Source organism: Lolium rigidum, chromosome 3 (assembly GCF_022539505.1).
Source record: "Lolium rigidum isolate FL_2022 chromosome 3, APGP_CSIRO_Lrig_0.1, whole genome shotgun sequence".
In the NCBI taxonomy this organism is placed as follows: domain Eukaryota; kingdom Viridiplantae; phylum Streptophyta; class Magnoliopsida; order Poales; family Poaceae; genus Lolium; species Lolium rigidum.
This window is the reverse complement of record NC_061510.1, coordinates 169,582,809-169,602,755: the sequence shown is the minus strand read 5'-3', so window position 1 is coordinate 169,602,755 and position 19,947 is coordinate 169,582,809. Positions and strand designations below refer to the sequence as shown.

General features: G+C 43.9%; 1 protein-coding gene across 1 annotated transcript in view; it reads left to right on the top strand.

Moving 5' to 3' along the window:
* Nucleotides 1-19,266: 19,266 nt before the first annotated feature.
* The window catches only part of LOC124702677 (chaperone protein ClpB2, chloroplastic), a 32,883-nt gene continuing 32,202 nt past the window's right edge, over nucleotides 19,267-19,947 (top strand). The window contains exon 1 of the mRNA XM_047234840.1: nucleotides 19,267-19,729. Within this exon, the coding sequence (XP_047090796.1) occupies nucleotides 19,496-19,729 (234 nt within the window). The 5' untranslated portion in view covers nucleotides 19,267-19,495. The remainder of the gene's footprint in view (nucleotides 19,730-19,947) is intronic.

The following is a 19,947-nucleotide window of genomic DNA, read 5'->3' as shown; positions in this document are numbered from 1 at the left end:
GCTGTGCGCATCACACCTTCCTCTTGGGGTTCCCAACGGACGCGTGTTGTACGCGTATCAATGACTTCATATTATCCTTAGAACTATTTACTTTGACGATCACAGTTTGATTAACACAGTTCATAGGAATAGCGGGTATTGGTTTCTCAACTACAGGTAAGTCCATCAAGAGCTCACGAAGCCACTCTGCTTCAACAGTGGCTGTGTCTAACGCTGTGAGTTCTGCTTCCATAGTTGACCTTGTAATGATGGTCTGCTTGCAAGACTTCCAGGAAACAGCGCCACCTCCAAGTGTAAACAAATAACCACTTGTGGCCTTAGTCTCATCAGCATCAGATATCCAATTTGCATCACTATAACCCTCAAGTACCCTTGGATACCCAGTATAGTGAATGCCATAACTCGCAGTGCCTTTCAAATAGGCAAAGCTCTCTCAAGAGCATGCCAATGAACATCTCCAGGTCTAGACACAAAACGGCTGAGTTTAATTACAGCAAAGGAGATGTTAGGCCTCGTGGCTCTGGCTAAATATATAAGCGAGCCAATGATCTGCGAATATCGCAATTGATCTCTAGCAATTCTTTTATTCTTACGACTTATCACACTAGGATCATAAGGTGTTGGAGAACATTTGTAGTCGTTATACCCGAAGCGACTTAGGATCTTTTCCACATAGTGGGACTGAAGCAATGTAATCCCACCATCGTCATCCTTCAACAGCTTGATGTTTAAGATCACATCAGCTACTCCCAAGTCCTTCATCTCAAAACAACGAGATATGAACTCCTTGACCTCCTTAATCACAGTAAGGTTGGTTCCAAATATCAATATGTCATCGACATAGAGACAAAGAATAACTCCCTCGCCCCTGATTGCGCGTAATTAACACGTCCGGTGGGAACCCCAAGAGGAAGGTTTATCGAACCAGTAGGAGCCAAGAAGCACGTCGAAGGTTGATGGCGGCGGGATGTAGTGCGGCGCAACACCAGGGATTCCGGCGCCAACGTGGAACCTGCACAACAGAACCAAAGTACTTTGCCCCAACGAAACAGTGAGGTTGTCAATCTCACCGGCTTGCTGTAACAAAGAATTAGATGTATAGTGTGGATGATGATTGTTTGCGGAAAACGAGTAGAACAAGTATTGCGAGTAGATTGTATTCGATGTAAAAGAATGGACCGGGGTCCACAGTTCACTAGAGGTGTCTCTCCCATAAGATAAATAGCATGTTGGGTGAACAAATTACAGTTGGGCAATTGATAAATAGAGAGGGCATGACCATGCACATACATGATATGATGAGTATAGTGAGATTTAATTGGGCATTACGACAAAGTACATAGACCGCTATCCAGACATGCATCTATGCCTAAAAAGTCCACCTTCGAGGTTATCATCCGAACCCCTTCCAGTATTAAGTTGCAAACAACGGACAATTGCATTAAGTATGGTGCGTAATGTAATCAATAACTACATCCTCGGACATAGCATCAATGTTTTATCCCTAGTGGCAACAAGACATCCACAACCTTAGAACTTTCTCGTCACTCGTCCCGCATTTAATGGAGGCATGAACCCACTATCGAGCATAAATACTCCCTCTTGGAGTTAAGAGTAAAAACTTGGCCGAGCCTCTACTAATAACGGAGAGCATGCAAGATCATAAACAACACATAGGTAATAGATTGATAATCAACATAACATAGTATTCTCTATCCATCGGATCCCAACAAACACAACATATAGCATTACAGATAGATGATCTTGATCATGTTAGGCAGCTCACAAGATCCGACAATGAAGCACATAAGGAGAAGGCGACCATCTAGCTACTGCTATGGACCCATAGTCCGGGGGTGAACTACTCACTCATCACTCCGGAGGCGACCATGGCGGTGAAGAGTCCTCCGGGAGATGATTCCTCTCTCCGGCAGGGTGCCGGAGGCGATCTCCTGAATCCCCCGAGATGGGATTGGCGGCGGCGGCGTCTCGCATAGGTTTTCCGTATCGTGGCTCTCGGTACTGGGGGTTTCGCGACGAAGACTATATGTAGGCGGAAGGGCAGGCCAGGAGGCCACACGAGGGCCCCACACGCCAGGGCCGCGCGGCCAGCACCTGGGCCGCGCCGCCCTGTTGTGGCGGCGCCTCGTGGCCCCACTTCATAAGTCCTCTGGTCTTCTGGAAGCTTCATGTAAAAATAGGCCCCTGGGCGTTGATTTCGTCCAATTCCGAGAATATTTCCTTACTAGGATTTCTGAAACCAAAAACAGCAACTGGCTCTTCGGCATCTTGTTAATAGGTTAGTGCCGGAAAATGCATAAATATGACATAAAGTATGCATAAAACATGTAGATATCATCAATAATGTGGCATGGAACATAAGAAATTATCGATACGTCGGAGACGTATCAGCATCCCCAAGCTTAGTTCTTGCTCGTCCCGAGCGAGTAAACGATAACAAAGATAATTTCTGGAGTGACATGCCATCATAACCTTGATCATACTATTGTAAGCATATGTAATGAATGCAGCGATCAAAACAATGGTAATGACATGAGTAAACAAATGAATCATAAAGCAAAGACTTTTCATGGATAGTACTTTCAAGACAAGCATCAATAAGTCTTGCATAAGAGTTAACTCATAAAGCAATAAATCAAAGTAAAGGTATTGAAGCAACACAAAGGAAGATTAAGTTTCAGCGGTTGCTTTCAACTTATAACATGTATATCTCATGGATATTGTCAATGTAAAGTAATATAACAAGTGCAATATGCAAGTATGTAGGAATCAATGCACAGTTCACACAAGTGTTTGCTTCTTGAGGTGGAGAGAGATAGCTTAACTGACTCAACATAAAAGTAAAATAAAGGCCCTTCGCAGAGGGAAGCATTGATTGCTATATTTGTGCTTGAGCTTTGGTTTTGAAAACAAGAAACAATTTTGTCAACGGTAGTAATAAAGCATATGTGTTATGTAAATTATATCTTACAAGTTGCAAGCCTCATGCATAGTATACTAATAGTGCCCGCACCTTGTCCTAATTAGCTTGGATTACCGGGATTGTCATCGCAATACACATGTTTTAACCAAGTGTCACAAAGGGGTACCTCTATGCCGCCTGTACAAAGGTCTAAGGAGAAAGCTCGCATTGGATTTCTCGCTTTTGATTATTCTCAACTTAGACATCCATACCGGGACAACATAGACAACAGACAATGGACTCCTCTTTAATGCATAAGCATGTAGCAACAATTAATGTTCTCATATGAGATTGAGGATATATGTCCAAAACTGAAACTTCCACCATGGATCATGGCTTTAGTTAGCGGCCCAATGTTCTTCTCTAACATTATGCATGTTCTAACCATTAAATGATTGGTAAATCTCCCTTACTTCAGACAAGACGAACATGCATAGCAACTCACATGATATTCAACAAAGAGTAGTTGATGGCGTCCCCAGGAACATGGTTATCGCACAACAAGCAACTTAATAATAGATAAAGTGCATAAGTACATATTCAATACCACAATAGTTTTTAAGCTATTTGTCCCATGAGCTATATATTGCAAAGGTAAAGGATAGAAATTTTAAAGGTAGCACTCAAGAAATTTACATTGGAATGGCGGAGAAATACCATGTATTAGGTAGGTATGGTGGACACAAATGGCATAGTGGTTGGCTCAAGGATTTTGGATGCATGAGAAGTATTCCCTCTCGATACAAGGTTTAGGCTAGCAAGGTTATTTGAAACAAACACAAGGATGAACCGGTGCAGCAAAACTCACATAAAAGACATATTGTAAACATTATAAGACTCTACACCGTCTTCCTTGTTGTTCAAACTCAATACTAGAAATTATCTAGACTTTAGAGAGACCAATTATGCAAACCAAATTTTAGCAAGCTCTATGTATTTCTTCATTAATAGATGCAAAGTATATGATGCAAGAGCTTAAACATGAGCACAACAATTGCCAAGTATCAAATTATTCAATACATTTTAGAATTACTACATGTAGTATTTCCCGATTCCAATCATATAACAATTTAACGAAGAAGATTCAACCTTCGCCATGAATACTATGAGTAAAGTCTAAGGACATATTTGTCCATATGCAACAGCGGAGCGTGTCTCTCTCCCACACAATGAATGCTAGGATCCATTTTATTCAAACAAAAACAAAAACAAAAACAAGCCGACGCTCCAAGCAAAGCACATAAGATGTGATGGAATAAAAATATAGTTTCGGGGGAGGAACTCGATAATGTTGTCGATGAAGAAGGGGATGCCTTGGGCATCCCCAAGCTTAGACGCTTGAGTCTTCTTAAAATATGCAGGGGTGAACCACCGGGGCATCCCCAAGCTTAGAGCTTTCACTCTCCTTGATCATATTGTATCATCTCCCTCTCTTGATCCTTGAAAACTTCCTCCACACCAAACTCAAAACAACTCATTAGAGGGTTAGTGCACAATTAAAATTTACATGTTCAGAGGTGACATAATCATTCTTAACACTTCTGGACATTGCACAAAGCTACTGAAAGTCAATGGAATAGAAAAATCCATCAAGCATAGCAAAACAGGCAATGCGAAATAAAAGACAGAATCTGTCAAAACAGAACAGTTTGTAAAGACGAATTTTATTGAGGCACCAGACTTGCTCAGATGAAAATGCTCAAATTGAATGAAAGTTGCGTAAATATCTGAGGATCACTCACGTAAATTGGCATAATTTTCTGAGTTACCTACAAAGAATTAGGCCCAGATTCGTGACAGCAAAGAAATCTGTTTCTGCGCAGTAATCCAAATCTAGTATGAACCTTACTATCAAAGACTTTACTTGGCACAACAATGCACAAAACTAAGATAAGGAGAGGTTACTACAGTAGTAAACAACTTCCAAGACTCAAATATAAAATAAAAGTGCAGAAGTAAAATAATGACATAGGTTATCTCCCAAGAAGTGCTTTCTTTATAGCCATTAAGATGGGCTCAGTAAATTTAATGATGCACTCGCATAAGGATGAGAGTTGAAGAAAAGAGAGCATCAAAAAGCAAGTATGAAACAAATTTAAGCCTAACCCACTTCCTATGAAAAGGAATCTTGTAAATAAACAAGTCAATGAAGAACAAAGTGAATAGCATAGGAAGACAAAACAAGTGTAACTTCAAAAATTTCAGCATATAGAGAGGTGTTTTAGTAACATGAAAATTTCTACAACCATATTTTCCTCTCTCATAATAATTTCCAGTAGCATCATGAAAAAACTCAACAATATAACTATCACATAAAGCATTCTTATCATGAGTCTCATGCATAAAATAATTACTACTCCCAACATAAGCATAGTCATTCTTATTAATTGTAGTGGGAGCAAATTCAACAAAGTAGCTATCATTATTATTCTCATCACCATAATCATCAAATGTAGGAGGCATAGTATAATCATAATAAACTTTATCCTCAACAGTAGGTGGCACCAAAATACCACTATCATCATAAATGGGAGGAAAAGTGTCATCAAAGTAAATTCTCTCCTCCATGCTTGGGGGACTAAAAATATCATGCTCATCAAAACCAGCTTCCCCAAGCTTAAATTCTTCCATAGCATTAGCAATAATAGTGTTCAAAGAGTTCATGCTAATAACATTGCTACAACTATTTTGCAAACAAAGTTCCATGGGTTTTTTAATTTTCTCTTCAAACACCTCATGTCCTAACTCAAGATAAATACTATAAAGATCTCTAATATTTTTGTTGTTTTCCATTAAGCCTAACTAGTGAAATCACACAACTTAGTGTTCTCAGGAGTATTCATTTTAACAGTAGTAAAAATAAGTAAAGCAAACTAAATAAAGTAGAGTAAATGCAAGTAAATAACTTTTTTGTGTTTTTAGTATGGAGAACAAGACAGTAAATAAAGTAAAACTAGCAACTAATTTTTTGTGTTTTGATATAATAAAACAAACAAGAAAGTGAATAAAATAAAGCAAGACAAAAACAAAGTAAAGAGATTGGATTGTGGAGACTCACCTTGCAGCGTGTCTTGATCTCCCCGGCAACGGCGCCAGAAAAAGAGCTTGATTGCGCGTAATTAACACGTCCGTTGGGAACCCCAAGAGGAAGGTATGATGCGCACAACAGCAAGTTTTCCCTCAGTAAGAAACCAAGGTTTATCGAACCAGTAGGAGCCAAGAAACACGTCGAAGGTTGATGGCGGCGGGATGTAGTGCGGCGCAACACCAGGGATTCCGGCGCCAACGTGGAACCTGCACAACACAACCAAAGTACTTTGCCCCAACGAAACAGTGAGGTTGTCAATCTCACCGGCTTGCCGTAACAAAGGATTAGATGTATAGTGTGGATGATGATTGTTTGCAGAAAACGAGTAGAACAAGTATTGCGATAGATTGTATTCGATGTAAAAGAATGGACCGGGGTCCACAGTTCACTAGAGGTGTCTCTCCCATAAGATAAATAGCATGTTGGGTGAACAAATTACAGTTGCGCAATTGACAAATAGAGAGGGCATGACCATGCACATACATGATATGATGACTATAGTGAGATTTAATTAGGCATTACGACAAAGTACATAGACCGCTATCCAGCATGCATCTATGCCTAAAAAGTCCACCTTCAGGTTATCATCCGAACCCCTTCCAGTATTAAGTTGCAAACAACGAGACAATTGCATTAAGTATGGTACGTAATGTAATCAATAACTACATCCTCGGACATAGCATCAATGTTTTATCCCTAGTGGCAACAGACATCCACAACCTTAGAACTTTCCGTCACTTGTCCCAGATTTAATGGAGGCATGAACCCACTATCGAGCATAAATACTCCCTCTTGGAGTTAAGAGTAAAAACTTGGCCGAGCCTCTACTAATAACGGAGAGCATGCAAGATCATAAACAACACATAGGTAATATATTGATAATCAACATAACATAGTATTCTCTATCCATCGGATCCCAACAAACACAACATATAGCATTACAGATAGATGATCTTGATCATGTTAGGCAGCTCACAAGATCCGACAATGAAGCACATAAGGAGAAGACGACCATCTAGCTACTGCTATGGACCCATAGTCCAGGGGTGAACTACTCACTCATCACTCCGGAGGCGACCATGGCGGTGAAGAGTCCTCCGGGAGATGATTCCCCTCTCCGGCGGGGTGCCGGAGGCGATCTCCTGAATCCCCCGAGATGGGATTAGCGGCGGCGGCGTCTCGGAAGGTTTTCCGTATCGTGGCTCTCGGTGCGGGGGTTTCGCGACGAAGACTATATGTAGGCGGAAGGGCAGGTCGGGAGGCCACACGAGGGCCCCACACGCCGGGGCCGCGCGGCCAGCACCTGGGCCACGCCGCCCTGTTGTGGCGGCGCCTCGTGGCCCCACTTCGTAAGTCCTCCGGTCTTCTGGAAGCTTCGTGTAAAAATAGGCCCCTGGGCGTTGATTTCGTCCAATTCCGAGAATATTTCCTTACTAGGCTTTCTGAAACCAAAAACAGCGAGAAAACAGAAGCGGCTCTTTGGCATCTCGTTAATAGGTTAGTGCCGGAAAATGCATAAATATGACATAAAGTATGCATAAAACATGTAGATATCATCAATAATGTGGCATGAAACATAAGAAATTATCAATACGTCGGAGACGTATCAGCCCCCACCATGGCGATAGTATACACACTTGCCAGCTTCGTTTACAACAAAGCCTTCAACGGTTAAAGTTCTTTCAAACTTCTCATGCCACTGCTTAGGCGCTTGCTTAAGCCCATACAAATACTTCAACAACTTACACACCTTTACTTCTTGACCATCTACTACAAATCCATCAGGCTGCTCCATATAAATTTCCTCATTGAGCTCTCCATTTAGGAAAGCTGTCTTAACATCCATTTGATGAACGAGAAGACCATGGGAGGCAGCCAAGGAAAGTAGTACTCGAATAGTGGACAGTCGAGCTACAGGTGAGTATGCATCAAAGAAGTCTTCGCCTTCTTTCTGAGTATAACCCTTGGCCACAAGTCGTGCCTTTTACTTTTCAATAGTACCATCAGGCCTAAGCTTTTTCTTGAACACCTACTTGCATCCTACAGGTTTGCACCCATAAGGACGATCAGTAACCTCCCAAGTTCCATTAGCTAAGATGGAATCCATCTCGCTACGAACAGCTTCCTTCCGAGTAGTCGGCATCCCGAGATGCATAGGCTTCGAAATAGAAGTGGGAGTATCATCCACGAGGTACACAATGAAATCATGACCAATGGACTTTGCAGTCCTCTGTCTCTTGCTCCTTTTGGGAGCTTCATTGTCATCCTCCACAGGATTATCAAAGTGTTCTATAGCCATGGTAGGTTCCGGAAATAATTCCTGAGTAGATGAACTAGGCATCTCCTGAATTGATGAGCTAGATGTTTCTTTCATAGGAAAGATGTCCTCAAAGAAAGTCGCATCATTCGACTCCATAATTGTACCAACATGCATGTCGGATACCTCAGATTTTACTATCAAAAATTTGTAGCCAATGCTATGAAATGCATATCCCAGAAGAACACAATCCACGGTTTTTGGTCCAGGCTTGGGCTTCTTGGGTATCGGCACATTTACTTTCGCCAAACAGCCCCAAGTTCGTAGGTAAGAGAGTTTCAACCTTTTCCTTTCCCATTCCTCAAAAGGGGTAATGGTTTTGTTCTTTGTGGGGACACGGTTTAGGAAATGACATGTAGTCAATATCGCCTCCCCCCACCATGCCTTGGATAGACCCGATGTATCTAACATGGCGTTAACCAAATCAGTTAGAGTACGGTTCTTTCTTTCGACCACTCCATTTGATTGAGGTGATTAGGGAGGCGTCCTCTCATGGATAATACCATGTTCCGCACAAAAGGAATCAAACTTGTTGGAAAAATACCCTCCACCACGATCAGACCTTAGCCGCTTGATCCTTCGATCAAGTTGGTTTTCTGCTTCAGCTTTAAAGATTTTGAAGTGATTAAGAGCTTCATCTTTAGATTTCAGGAGGTACACATAACAATATCGAGTAGAGTCATCAATTAATGTCATGAAGTATCTTTTCCCTCCTTTTGTCAATTCACCATTCATTTCACAAAGATCCGAATGTATAAGCTCCAGCGGTGCCAAGTCTCTTGCCTCCGCAGTCTTATGAGACTTACGTGGTTGCTTAGCTTGCACACATACTTGGCACTTGGATTTCTTTACAATAGCAAATTTCGGAATTATATTCATATTCGCTAGCCGTGTCATGCACCCAAAATTAATATGACAAAGTCGTGAATGGCAAATATCGGACTCACTATCATTGAAAACATGATTAATAATTTGAGTACATAAGTCTGACAAAGATAAGCGGAACAAGCCTCCGCACACATAACCCTTTCCAACAAATTGTCCACACTTGGAAATTACAACTTTATTGGACTCAAAAACCAACTTAAAACCATCTCGACATAGAAGCGATCCGCTAACGAGATTCTTATTAATGGAGGGAACGTGCTGCACATTCTTCGACTGGATGGTCTTTCCCGAAGTAAACTTCAGATCCACCGTACCAACACCACGAACAGAAGCACGTGAGCCGTTTCCCATCACCACAGAGGAAGTCCTTGCGACCTGATAAGAAGAAAACATAGAGACATCAGAACATACATGTGTATTGGCTCCGGTGTCTATCCACCAATCAGGAGAATTACATACTGAAAGGACAGTAGGAGAAATACCGTACCCAACGTCCTTCATCTCGGTATCAACGCCAATAACAACATTTGCGGACTTGCCGCTGTTCTCACGCCGATCATGGCGTTACGGGCAATCGGGAGCCCAATGTCCAGGAGCGCCACAAACATGGCAGTTCCCTTTCTTCTTATATGGAGTCTTCCTCTTGAAGTTGGTTGAGTTGGAGGCTTTGTTCTTCACGTCAAACTTGCCTTTTCCATTGTTCTTATTCTTAGACTTGTGAGATTGGAAGTTCTTCTTCTGTACCACATTGGCACTAGAACCTCCCTCAAAACTACGAGCGCGTGTGTCCTTTGCTCTCGCCTTCTCTTCCACATGAAGCGAGCCAATGAGATTCGAAAAGGAAAACTCTTGTCTCTTATGTTTCAGAGAAGTAGCAAAATTCCTCCACGAGGGAGGAAGCTTGGCAATAATGCCACCGGCCAAAATTTATCCGGTAAGGTATGATGGCGTGTGAGCACACGTCCGTTGGGAACCCCAAGAGGAAGGTGTGATGCGTACAGCAGCAAGTTTTCCCTCAGTAAGAAACCAAGGTTATCGAACCAGTAGGAGTCAAGGAACACGTGAAGGTTGTTGGTGGTGGAGTGTAGTGCGGCGCAACACCAGGGATTCGGCGCCAACGTGGAACCTGCACAACACAATCAAAGTACTTTGCCCCAACGTAACAGTGAGGTTGTCAATCTCACCGGCTTGCTGTAAACAAAGGATTAGATGTATAGTGTGGATGATGATGTTTGTTTGCGAAGAATAGTAAAGAACAATTGCATTAGATTGTATTTCAGATGTAAAGAATGGACCGGGGTCCACAGTTCACTAGTGGTGTCTCTCCGATAAGAAATAGCATGTTGGGTGAACAAATTACAGTTGGGCAATTGACAAATAGAGAAGGCATAACAATGCACATACATATATCATGATGAGTACTATGAGATTTAATCAGGGCATTACGACAAAGTACATAGACCGCTATCCGAGCATGCATCTATGCCTAAAAAGTCCACCTTCAGGTTATCATCCGAACCCCTTCCAGTATTAAGTTGCAACAACGAGACAATTGCATTAAGTATGGTGCGTAATGTAATCAACACAAATATCCTTAGACAAAGCATCGATGTTTTATCCCTAGTGGCAACAACACATCCACAACCTTAGAACTTTCTCGTCATCGTCCCGGATTCAATGGAGGCATGAACCCACTATCGAGCATAAATACTCCCTCTTGGAGTCACAAGTATCAACTTGGCCAGAGCCTCTACTAGCAACGGAGAGCATGCAAGAACATAAACAACATATATGATAGATTGATAATCAATTTGACATAGTATTCAATATTCATTGGATCCCAACAAACACAACATGTAGCATGACAGATAGATGATCTTGATCATGATAGGCAGCTCACAAGATCTAACATGATAGCACAATGAGGAGAAGACAACCATCTAGCTACTGCTATGGACCCATAGTCCATGGGTGAACTACTCACACATCGATCCGGAGGCGATCATGGCGATGAAGAGCCCTCCGGGAGATGATTCCCCTCTCCGGCAGGGTGCCGGAGGCGATCTCCTGAATCCCCCGAGATGGGATTGGCGGCGGCGGCGTCTCTGGAAGGTTTTCCGTATCGTGGCTCTCGGTACTGGGGTATTCGCGACGAAGGCTTTAAGTAGGCGGAAGGGCAGGTTTAGGGGCGACACGAGGGGCCCACACAACAGGGCCGCGCGGCCAAGACCTGGGCCACGCCGCCCTGGTGTGGCGTCGCCTCGTCGCCCCACTTCGTAATCCTTTCGGTCTTCTGGAAGCTTCGTGGAAAAATAAGACCCTGGGCGTTGATTTCATCCAATTCCGAGAATATTTCCTTACTAGGATTTCTGAAACCAAAAACAGCAGAAAACACTAACTGGCTCTTCGGCATCTCGTCAATAGGTTAGTGCCGGAAAATGCATAATAATGACATAAAGTGTGTATAAAACATGTGAGTATCATCATAAAAGTAGCATGGAACATAAGAAATTATAGATACGTTTGAGACGTATCAAGGTACACTTAAACTGCTCGAGTTCTTTGGCAAGGGACTGAATCTCATGATCCTGCTCAACCACGGAGCGCTCATGAGTCATCCTGTAGTCATAGTATTGTTCCATGACATACAATTCAGTGCCAGCGTCCAAGACCCCAAATTTGGCCTCGAGCGCATCCCACGCATCTTTACCATGGTCGAAAGCCATGTACGGGTCAACAATGTTGTCCCCAAGAATGCTGAACAAGGCCGCCTTAAACATGGCGTCGACCTTCTCAAACTTTTCCTGCTCCTCTGCAGAAAGAGACCCCCAGGTCTAGCATCTGTGGCGCTAAAACAGCCTAGGTTTGTAGACCATAGAACTGCCTTTGTGCGCCAGCTCCTGTAATGCATACCATCAAAGAGGGAGGTCGAGTAGCGGCAACAACGCTGCTTGAATTGATTTGCCTATAATCAGGTTTATGGATTGTTGAACATATAACCAAATATCCATATGAAATAATCCGTACAAGTAATTGATAAATCATGACTATGAAAATAACAAATAAACTAATCGTGCAGACTAGTAAGGTAGATGAACAGATCACATCTAAACAAGACAAACTGATCGCATCTACTACAGAAACTAGAAGAAGAAACTCTAACAGAAACTGAAAGAGAAACGACAAGATCACATACTTCGCAGCACCGTCGTTGTCGCCCATGTTGAGGTTGCCGAAGAAGTCGCTAAGGTCCGGGAAGAATTTGTCGGTGTGGAGGAACTCGTCGTCCCATGACGACGTCGTGATGCCAGTAGTCGCACCGGAGCGCTCCCCAAAAACCTGATTGCCCCTCACCCGTACAGGTTCACGAGAGGCAGAGTTCCGGAGGCCTACTGTCCCGGCAGTCGGTGCACGCCGACGGACGGGATGAGGAAGACGAAGGCGGCGGCGCAATGAACTGGAAACAGGTAGTCGCGTATGCGTCTGGTTATGGCGGCTAGGGTTGCGCAAGGTCTTATGTAGTGCGGTTCGGGAAGGTCGTGGGGCGCATCCCATGTCCGAGTCGGCACAGCCATGATCCAGAATAACCGGAAGGCAAAACGGCTGAGTAACGCGTTAATGACTCAAAATTGATTACACAATTAATTTCCCAAACAGCAAAAAGATAAGCTCGGCTCGGCGAGATTCCCGCAACCCGCGCCGGGACGTGACGGGATGAGGCGTGGCGTGGCGAGGCGGGCGGAGGAGGAGGAGGAGTGCGCGAGGGCTCTCTCTCTCTTCTCACTCACTTACTAGGACTAGAACAGCCCACCTTATATACCACTCCAACTCTCTCCCAACTAGCAATGTGAGACTAAACTTTAGCCCCCACTAGTGCTGCCACTGATTTTTGGAATGAGCCATGTGAGTTTCATAATTTGATAATGGGCCATGGGCCAAAAGCCAAATGCCCAAAATTCCAGCATTTTACACAAACTTATATTCAACACAATGGAGCGGAAGAAAAATGATAAGTCTTTCATACCTGAGGTGATATACTGATAGTTGATACGTTCATAACGTGTATATATGCCTTTCAAAGTTTATTATTTAATCTTTTGACTACTTTCATGACTGTAATGTTGTTTTTACTCTTCTGTATGATTATAGAGATTTTCTAATAAATACCATTTTTATCTAATATTGGAAGGGAAAAAATCTTTATTTTTGTATTCTAACTTTGAGTCACCTTCTAAAGACGAAACAAATCGGGAAAAAATTATGCGGAAGTTTTTTTTATAGTAACGAAGAGGACCAGTACTAGAACCGCTCGAGATATCGAGCAGGGGACCAGGAGCCTTACGGTGTTGTGGGGTCCATAGGTTCCATAGCCCCCTCCATCTTGAGCTAAAATCTCTATATACATCCCTTTGAAATTTTTCGTGATAGAGAGGCAGCGACTGTAGTCCGCTGTTGGAGCAAGATTGGAGGGGAAATACCACCGAAATCTCTCCCGGTTGCATCTTTGTCACCTCCATCGATTCCTCATTCATTTCCATGATGAATAGGCTAGGAGTAGTCCTACCCCAGACTATGAATTTGTGACAGTTGCTTTATTTCTATTGTTGTGCTTTCATCGCTTTGGATTGTATGAGTTGCCCTGCATGATTTACGACATATATAATGTTTTATTGACAGTGGTCTCTTGCTTATGACATGATCATTTTAGATGCAATCCTTCATTATGCTTGTATGGGATGTATTTATAGATCCATGTTCTTGATGCTAATTTATCAAGGAAATAGAACATGAGATGTATGGAACGTCTGTGTTAGTTGTAGTGAATCTTGTAGTGAGATTAGCTCATTGTAAATTCGAGTTAACGTGGCAACCTTCTCCAGATACCCCGTTGTACCAACTGATGCTCAAACTCATGTCAAAGAATTTAAGACAATGCTTTATACTTTGAACCTAAACTACGACATACTGCAGTTTACATTTGTTTAGGGGTCTTCATAATTATGTGGATGCAGTGTATATTTGCTATTTGGACGTGATGTCCACAGGCATGCAATCGTACTCGACAATCATGAAGTTGCATCTTGTACTTATCATTTTTTTTGCATATTTGTTATCTTATGCCACCATATTTTACTAGGAGATCAGGTGAATCCATAAATCTCGGTCCATTTTCTCACATAACAAATACCTTTACTTTACTAGTACTTTAAATTTCCTCACTCCATTATTTTGAAAATAAAACACTTCTACTATTGTTTTTTATGTTAGTTCATTTCTTTTCATTCACTACCGTTGTCACGCCTACTATGGTGGTGTTGGGGATAACAATGTAGATTTTATATATTTTACATGTTATTCTACTTCTGTGGAGTAAACTGCTACATTTTTTTTTCTTGAATTCCATATTAACTTTGAGTCGTGCTTGTTGGTAAGAGAGTCACTTGCAAGTTGCAATAACACTCCGCACTTAGAGTCCTGGCTCATTTGTGGTTAAGCGACTATTGTTGCGATCGATACTCTGAACTGGAATACACTTGGTACTTGCTTAATATGATTTATCACTAGCTGAGTGTAGGGAATGTGGTTGTTCACGTGATGACAACAAATAAAATGGAAACATGAGTTACCGGGTGCTGCATGGATAATATTATCGAGTAAAATTATGAAAATGAAGCAAACAAATTAAAATATGTAGGCATATGAATAATATTAGGGTGCTGCATGGATAGTCATAAACATAGCATAGCTCATAATTAATTTTAATATCTCTAAAACTGTCGGGGTCATGGGTAACCGGGTATCTATAGGAGTAAGAATTTTAGTAGCATGCTAAGGCAAATGGCCCTTGGCTGGACAAGAGCTAAGCCGGAAGCCTCATGTGCCTGCTAGCCTTCCTAGGACCGACTGGCAAGGTGTGTCAACTATAAACGGTAAAGGGCCCACTTCTCGAAAGTCCACGCCGCCGATGGGACGTGTGACATGTGTACCGGCCAGACCGTACGACCCACCATCCGGGCCCAGTTTCCTCCCAGCATAGAAAGGAACTGACTTCCCCGTTGAGTCACATCCCAGCCCCCTCGGGCGGTGTTGCCAAACAAGGAGGCCCAGACTGTATGTCCCGGCGTCATCTACCGTGCCAGACTCCCGGTAGGCCGCTGATAAATAGAAACAATAGCAGCCAAGGAGTTCAGCACTGCCATCCCAACGGTGGTAGCCCCTCTGCCATGTTGTGGTGCCCATGGTCGAGGTTAAAAGGAGCATCCCGTGAAGGAGAAGGGGCCAAGGTTTTTAGAAAACACTCACGGCCCATCTACGCATCAATCTACCCACCAGAAGCTCGAAGACTCCGGCGAGAAGCTTATCGGTGTTGAAGAAGAAGTAGTTCATAGTTTAGACTCTTAGAGCACCTCCCTCAGTTTCACTCCATATAGAGGTTTGTTCCCAGCCGAAATAGGCCAATACGCCGGCTAGACTCCTAGCCATCGTCCACAGTAAGTTCCATCTAGCACCTTAACTGGAACAACCTACTATATTATTTGAGCACCTCACACGCTAAGTATAATGAAGCCTACAGAGGACGTAGAGTTGTTACCAAATTCCGAACCGGGATCTGAACCTGTATATATCGTGTGTGCCTTGAGGTTGTTTGCCCATCGGTTTATGATCACAAGCCCCCGCCATCCACAAATCTCTTTGTCCGGAATCAAACCCCGACATTAAGCTCATGTTCTTCTTCGTTGTAGGTATGTGTTCCATATGTTGTCAAATATACTTCGAAAACACTAGAAAAGGCGCGCCCTTCCGCAAGAGCGTCCCACGCCACTCCACGCGCTAACAAGTGGCGTAACCTGGTACGCCCCCATCCCCCGCCCATCCTTCTCAACTCAACACATGGCAAGCGCGGAATAGGTCCTTGAGTGCTTTTTTATTTCATTGATTTGAATACAAAAAAACGAAACAACTTGTAATCCGAGTATTCAAATCAAGATCCGTTTTCATGGTTATGTTAGGCGCATCGAGATCTTCAAAACTAGATGACATGTTGATAGAATTTGATAAGTATTTTTTTAAGCACTACCTTATGTTTTGTAGTACACTGTGAGGTGCACTGCAGTGTCATGCACTACCTTCATTTCTAGCGTTGCACTGCCTTTGGTCCTACTGCACGGAGCCATGCTGTCAGCGCACCATCCATGTATTGCCTTCTCTTTCCTGTTGCAATGCCTTTGATCGCAGTGCACGTTCACTGCACTATTTTGCACTTCCTTCTTGTCATATGTTGTACTACCTTCAGTGCACCATGCATTGTCTTCTCTTTCCCGTTGCCCTGTCTTCAGTCAAAGTACACGAAATGGTGAGGTGCACACTGCACTATCATGTATTGTCTTCTTGTCATGCGTTGCAGTGCCTTTGGTCGCACTGCACTGGGCCACGCATTTTCAGCGCATCGCCCGAATAAATGCTCCGTCCATGCACTATGTTCTCTTCCCCCGTTGCACTACCGTCGGTCGCGGTGCACGCGGCGGTTCAATGGAAGTGCAATACATGAGCATCGCCTTCTCTTCTCGCGTTGCACTTCCTTCGATCGCAGAGCACTTCCTTCTTTTTTTATTCTCTTTTTTGTGGCGTACCTCCTTCGAAGCACTTACTAGTCCCAATCCTTTTCCTTGTTTTGAGCACCAGGGTACAACTATCTCATCGAGTCACGTGGGCATGCACAAGACGCGCTCATGCGCGTGTACCCTGCTTCCCTCCTCGCATGCATGCAACGTGGCGACCCGCATAGTCCCTAGGCGATGCTCGCTTGCTCCCTTGCGTGCTTCATGGAACACGCGCTAGTCGTGCTCAGTATACTTATAAATAGTTCTTTTATCTACTTTTCTACCGCACATGTCATATTGATTGTATAAAGAGTAATTAAGATGATTGTTTTTATGAGAATGTTGGAGCAACACACTAAGTATAATGAACAAACATAACTCGTAAAATCATCTTGTATTCGTATTATGGTCTATCACTTAGTGGTTGTATGTTTGGATATACATTAGGTGATACAAGTTATAGGTGTGATCCAAAGATATAAATACCTTAAAAATAATACTATGGTTTAGACATGAGATAAACTCACTTGAGCCCTAGCATCAAGCATTACAAATAGAAAAACTGCATAACAAACAAGTAAAGTCCATTTTAAGACCTAAGACGAATAAGCTAGGTAAAAATTAATAAAAAATGTAAGCGTGTTGAGATCGCTGCATTCTCAGGGCCTCTACCTCTTCGTGCGATGTTGTGCACTCTCTGGTGATGGGCTAGTGCACGAGTTGCCGCTGTGTGCGTGCGGTTGTGCCATCCTGGTGGGCTACTGCTGTTTGTCCTCCATGCATGTGGGCTTAGGTGGGAATCACTTTTATATGTTTACATTCATCTCATTTCCATCCAACACGTGTTCTTGCAAAGGATTACTTTGACATTGATGGAGGAAACAAAACGATGATGATGGAGAAAATCGTGACGATGTCGACTGCCAATGGAGTGGAGATCACTTGGTTATAAAACGATGATAACTTCTTCCTAGGATGAAGAACATAAGGTGTGGACTCTCCTTAGAGGTCGTAAAATATTGTGATAATTCTCACATAGTCGATTAAAAAAACTCCCACAGGGCTCTTCGGACATCATCAACATGTAATCCTAAGGGCGGTCGTGGCAGAGGCCTTTGGATCATGCACATCTGATATGCATTCCTTGCATGGTCTGCAAAATGGTGGCACTTGGGCCCACAAGGCCCATATGACGCAATAAGGTATTTCAAGCACGCTGTCTATCACAAACATGAAGAGTTCGGATAGAAATAATCATGACACATGGATGCAAATGTTTCGGTGTTCACTCCCTTGAGTCGTAGCTACATCACGTGGGAGACGTACGGGGTACCATGAAGGACACCTCAACGCTACGAGAGCTCGTGTTTTCTCCTTAACCATCTTCCACAAAGTAGGAGCTTATTCCACTAGTGAAGATCTTAGGGAGGCCTCCAATCTCTAACAAACTTTCAGGTGAATCAAAAACCAATTGCTCCCCGTCGCTACTGCCTACAAGTCCTCAAACTCCAAGAGTAACAAGATCAAAAGGAAATATTGGCAATATGCTCAAATCAGTAGAATTGATTGGTCAAAAGATGTGACGCTCACCGACGAGGAGCAAGAGCGCAACCACCTGCAGATTGTGCGGCGGAACACCCTCACCACCGTCGGCTTCGATGTGTCGGAGCGCGCCAAGCGCCGCCAGAAGGAGGAGGAGGCTCGATGCGCCTCCAAGATGTGGCGCCACGGCTTCGTTGTCGTCGACTCAAAGGCTACCTTATCTAGGGTTTAGGAACTAGCTATAGTATCCTGTTTCCCTTTTGGATCGATTCTATAGGGAAAATTATCAAAGAAGTATCGATGGAGTAGTTTTAAAATCTGACGCCAATGCATTTTATTTTAAGTTTGCAGTGTTCTCTTTTACGGCGAATGTGCTGAAGAAGCTCTTGCACCTGAAACAGCCAAAACAGGACGTGGAACGGACGGTGGAAACTTGTGTCAGTACAGGGCATAGAACGGACGGAGGATGGAACTTGTTTCAGTTTTTTTCTGTCACATGGTTGTGCGATGCCGGGGGAGCATGCACACATGACACATTTCAAGCCGTTGGATGGCGTTCATGCCTCCTCAGAATCAACGCCAAGTGTAGGTAGGACTCTGCACTGCACAGGATGCTCGTACTACTATCATCAAGGTTATTGTTTTTTTTTTCACGTAAAAAAAAGGTTATTGTTTTTTCCGAGCAAGATTTTACAACTGTTCTCCGATGACTGACAGCGCAGCAGGGCCAGCAGTAACGAACAAGGCGTGCGGACCCCCGGCAATCGAGCAGCCCAACGTGCAACGCAACCGGAGAGAGATCTCACGGCGCAGAATCCCCCACCACCACCCCAAGCCAATCTTCTCGTCCTTCCTCGTTCACCCCTGAACCTCCCAGAACCTCCCGGCGCCACCACGCTGCGACACCACCGTCCACCGGCTACTTATACCGACGCCCCCCCTCCGCCCCGCCTCGCCATTCTACCGCCAACCCCGCCCGAGACGACGCAAGGTCCAACCACCGATCACAGAGATACAAGTTGCGAGATTTTCGTTCGCCACTCGGCACCATTCTATCCGGTCCAGTCCAGGGCAAGATGGCAGCCGCGCCGCCGCTCGCCGCAGACATCCTCATCTCCTCCCCCGCCGCCGCCCCGGCCGTAGCGCCGGCGCCCGTCGTCGCAGCGGCGTGGGGCAACAGGAGAGGGGCGTCGAGGTGCGGGCCGCTTAGGGCCACGAGAGGACGGGGATGGCCGGCTCCGCTCGTCGGGAAGGGGAGACCGCCGCGGACGCTCTCCGTGAGGTGCGACGCCAGCTCCCGGGACGGGAGGGTAAGGAGTCGCGTTGCCTTATCTTCTACGAGTTGTTCTTTTTTTGTTTTCCACCCTTTACTTGCGATGCGAATCTCGTCAGATTTGGTACGCGGGCGGTTCTTACTTTAGTGACGTAGACTCATCATAGCTACCGTGTTACTACAGCCTTAACCGATGAGATTTTGGGCTAAACCACTCGCAACTGCATACATTGTAGTAATTTTTGGTGTATAACT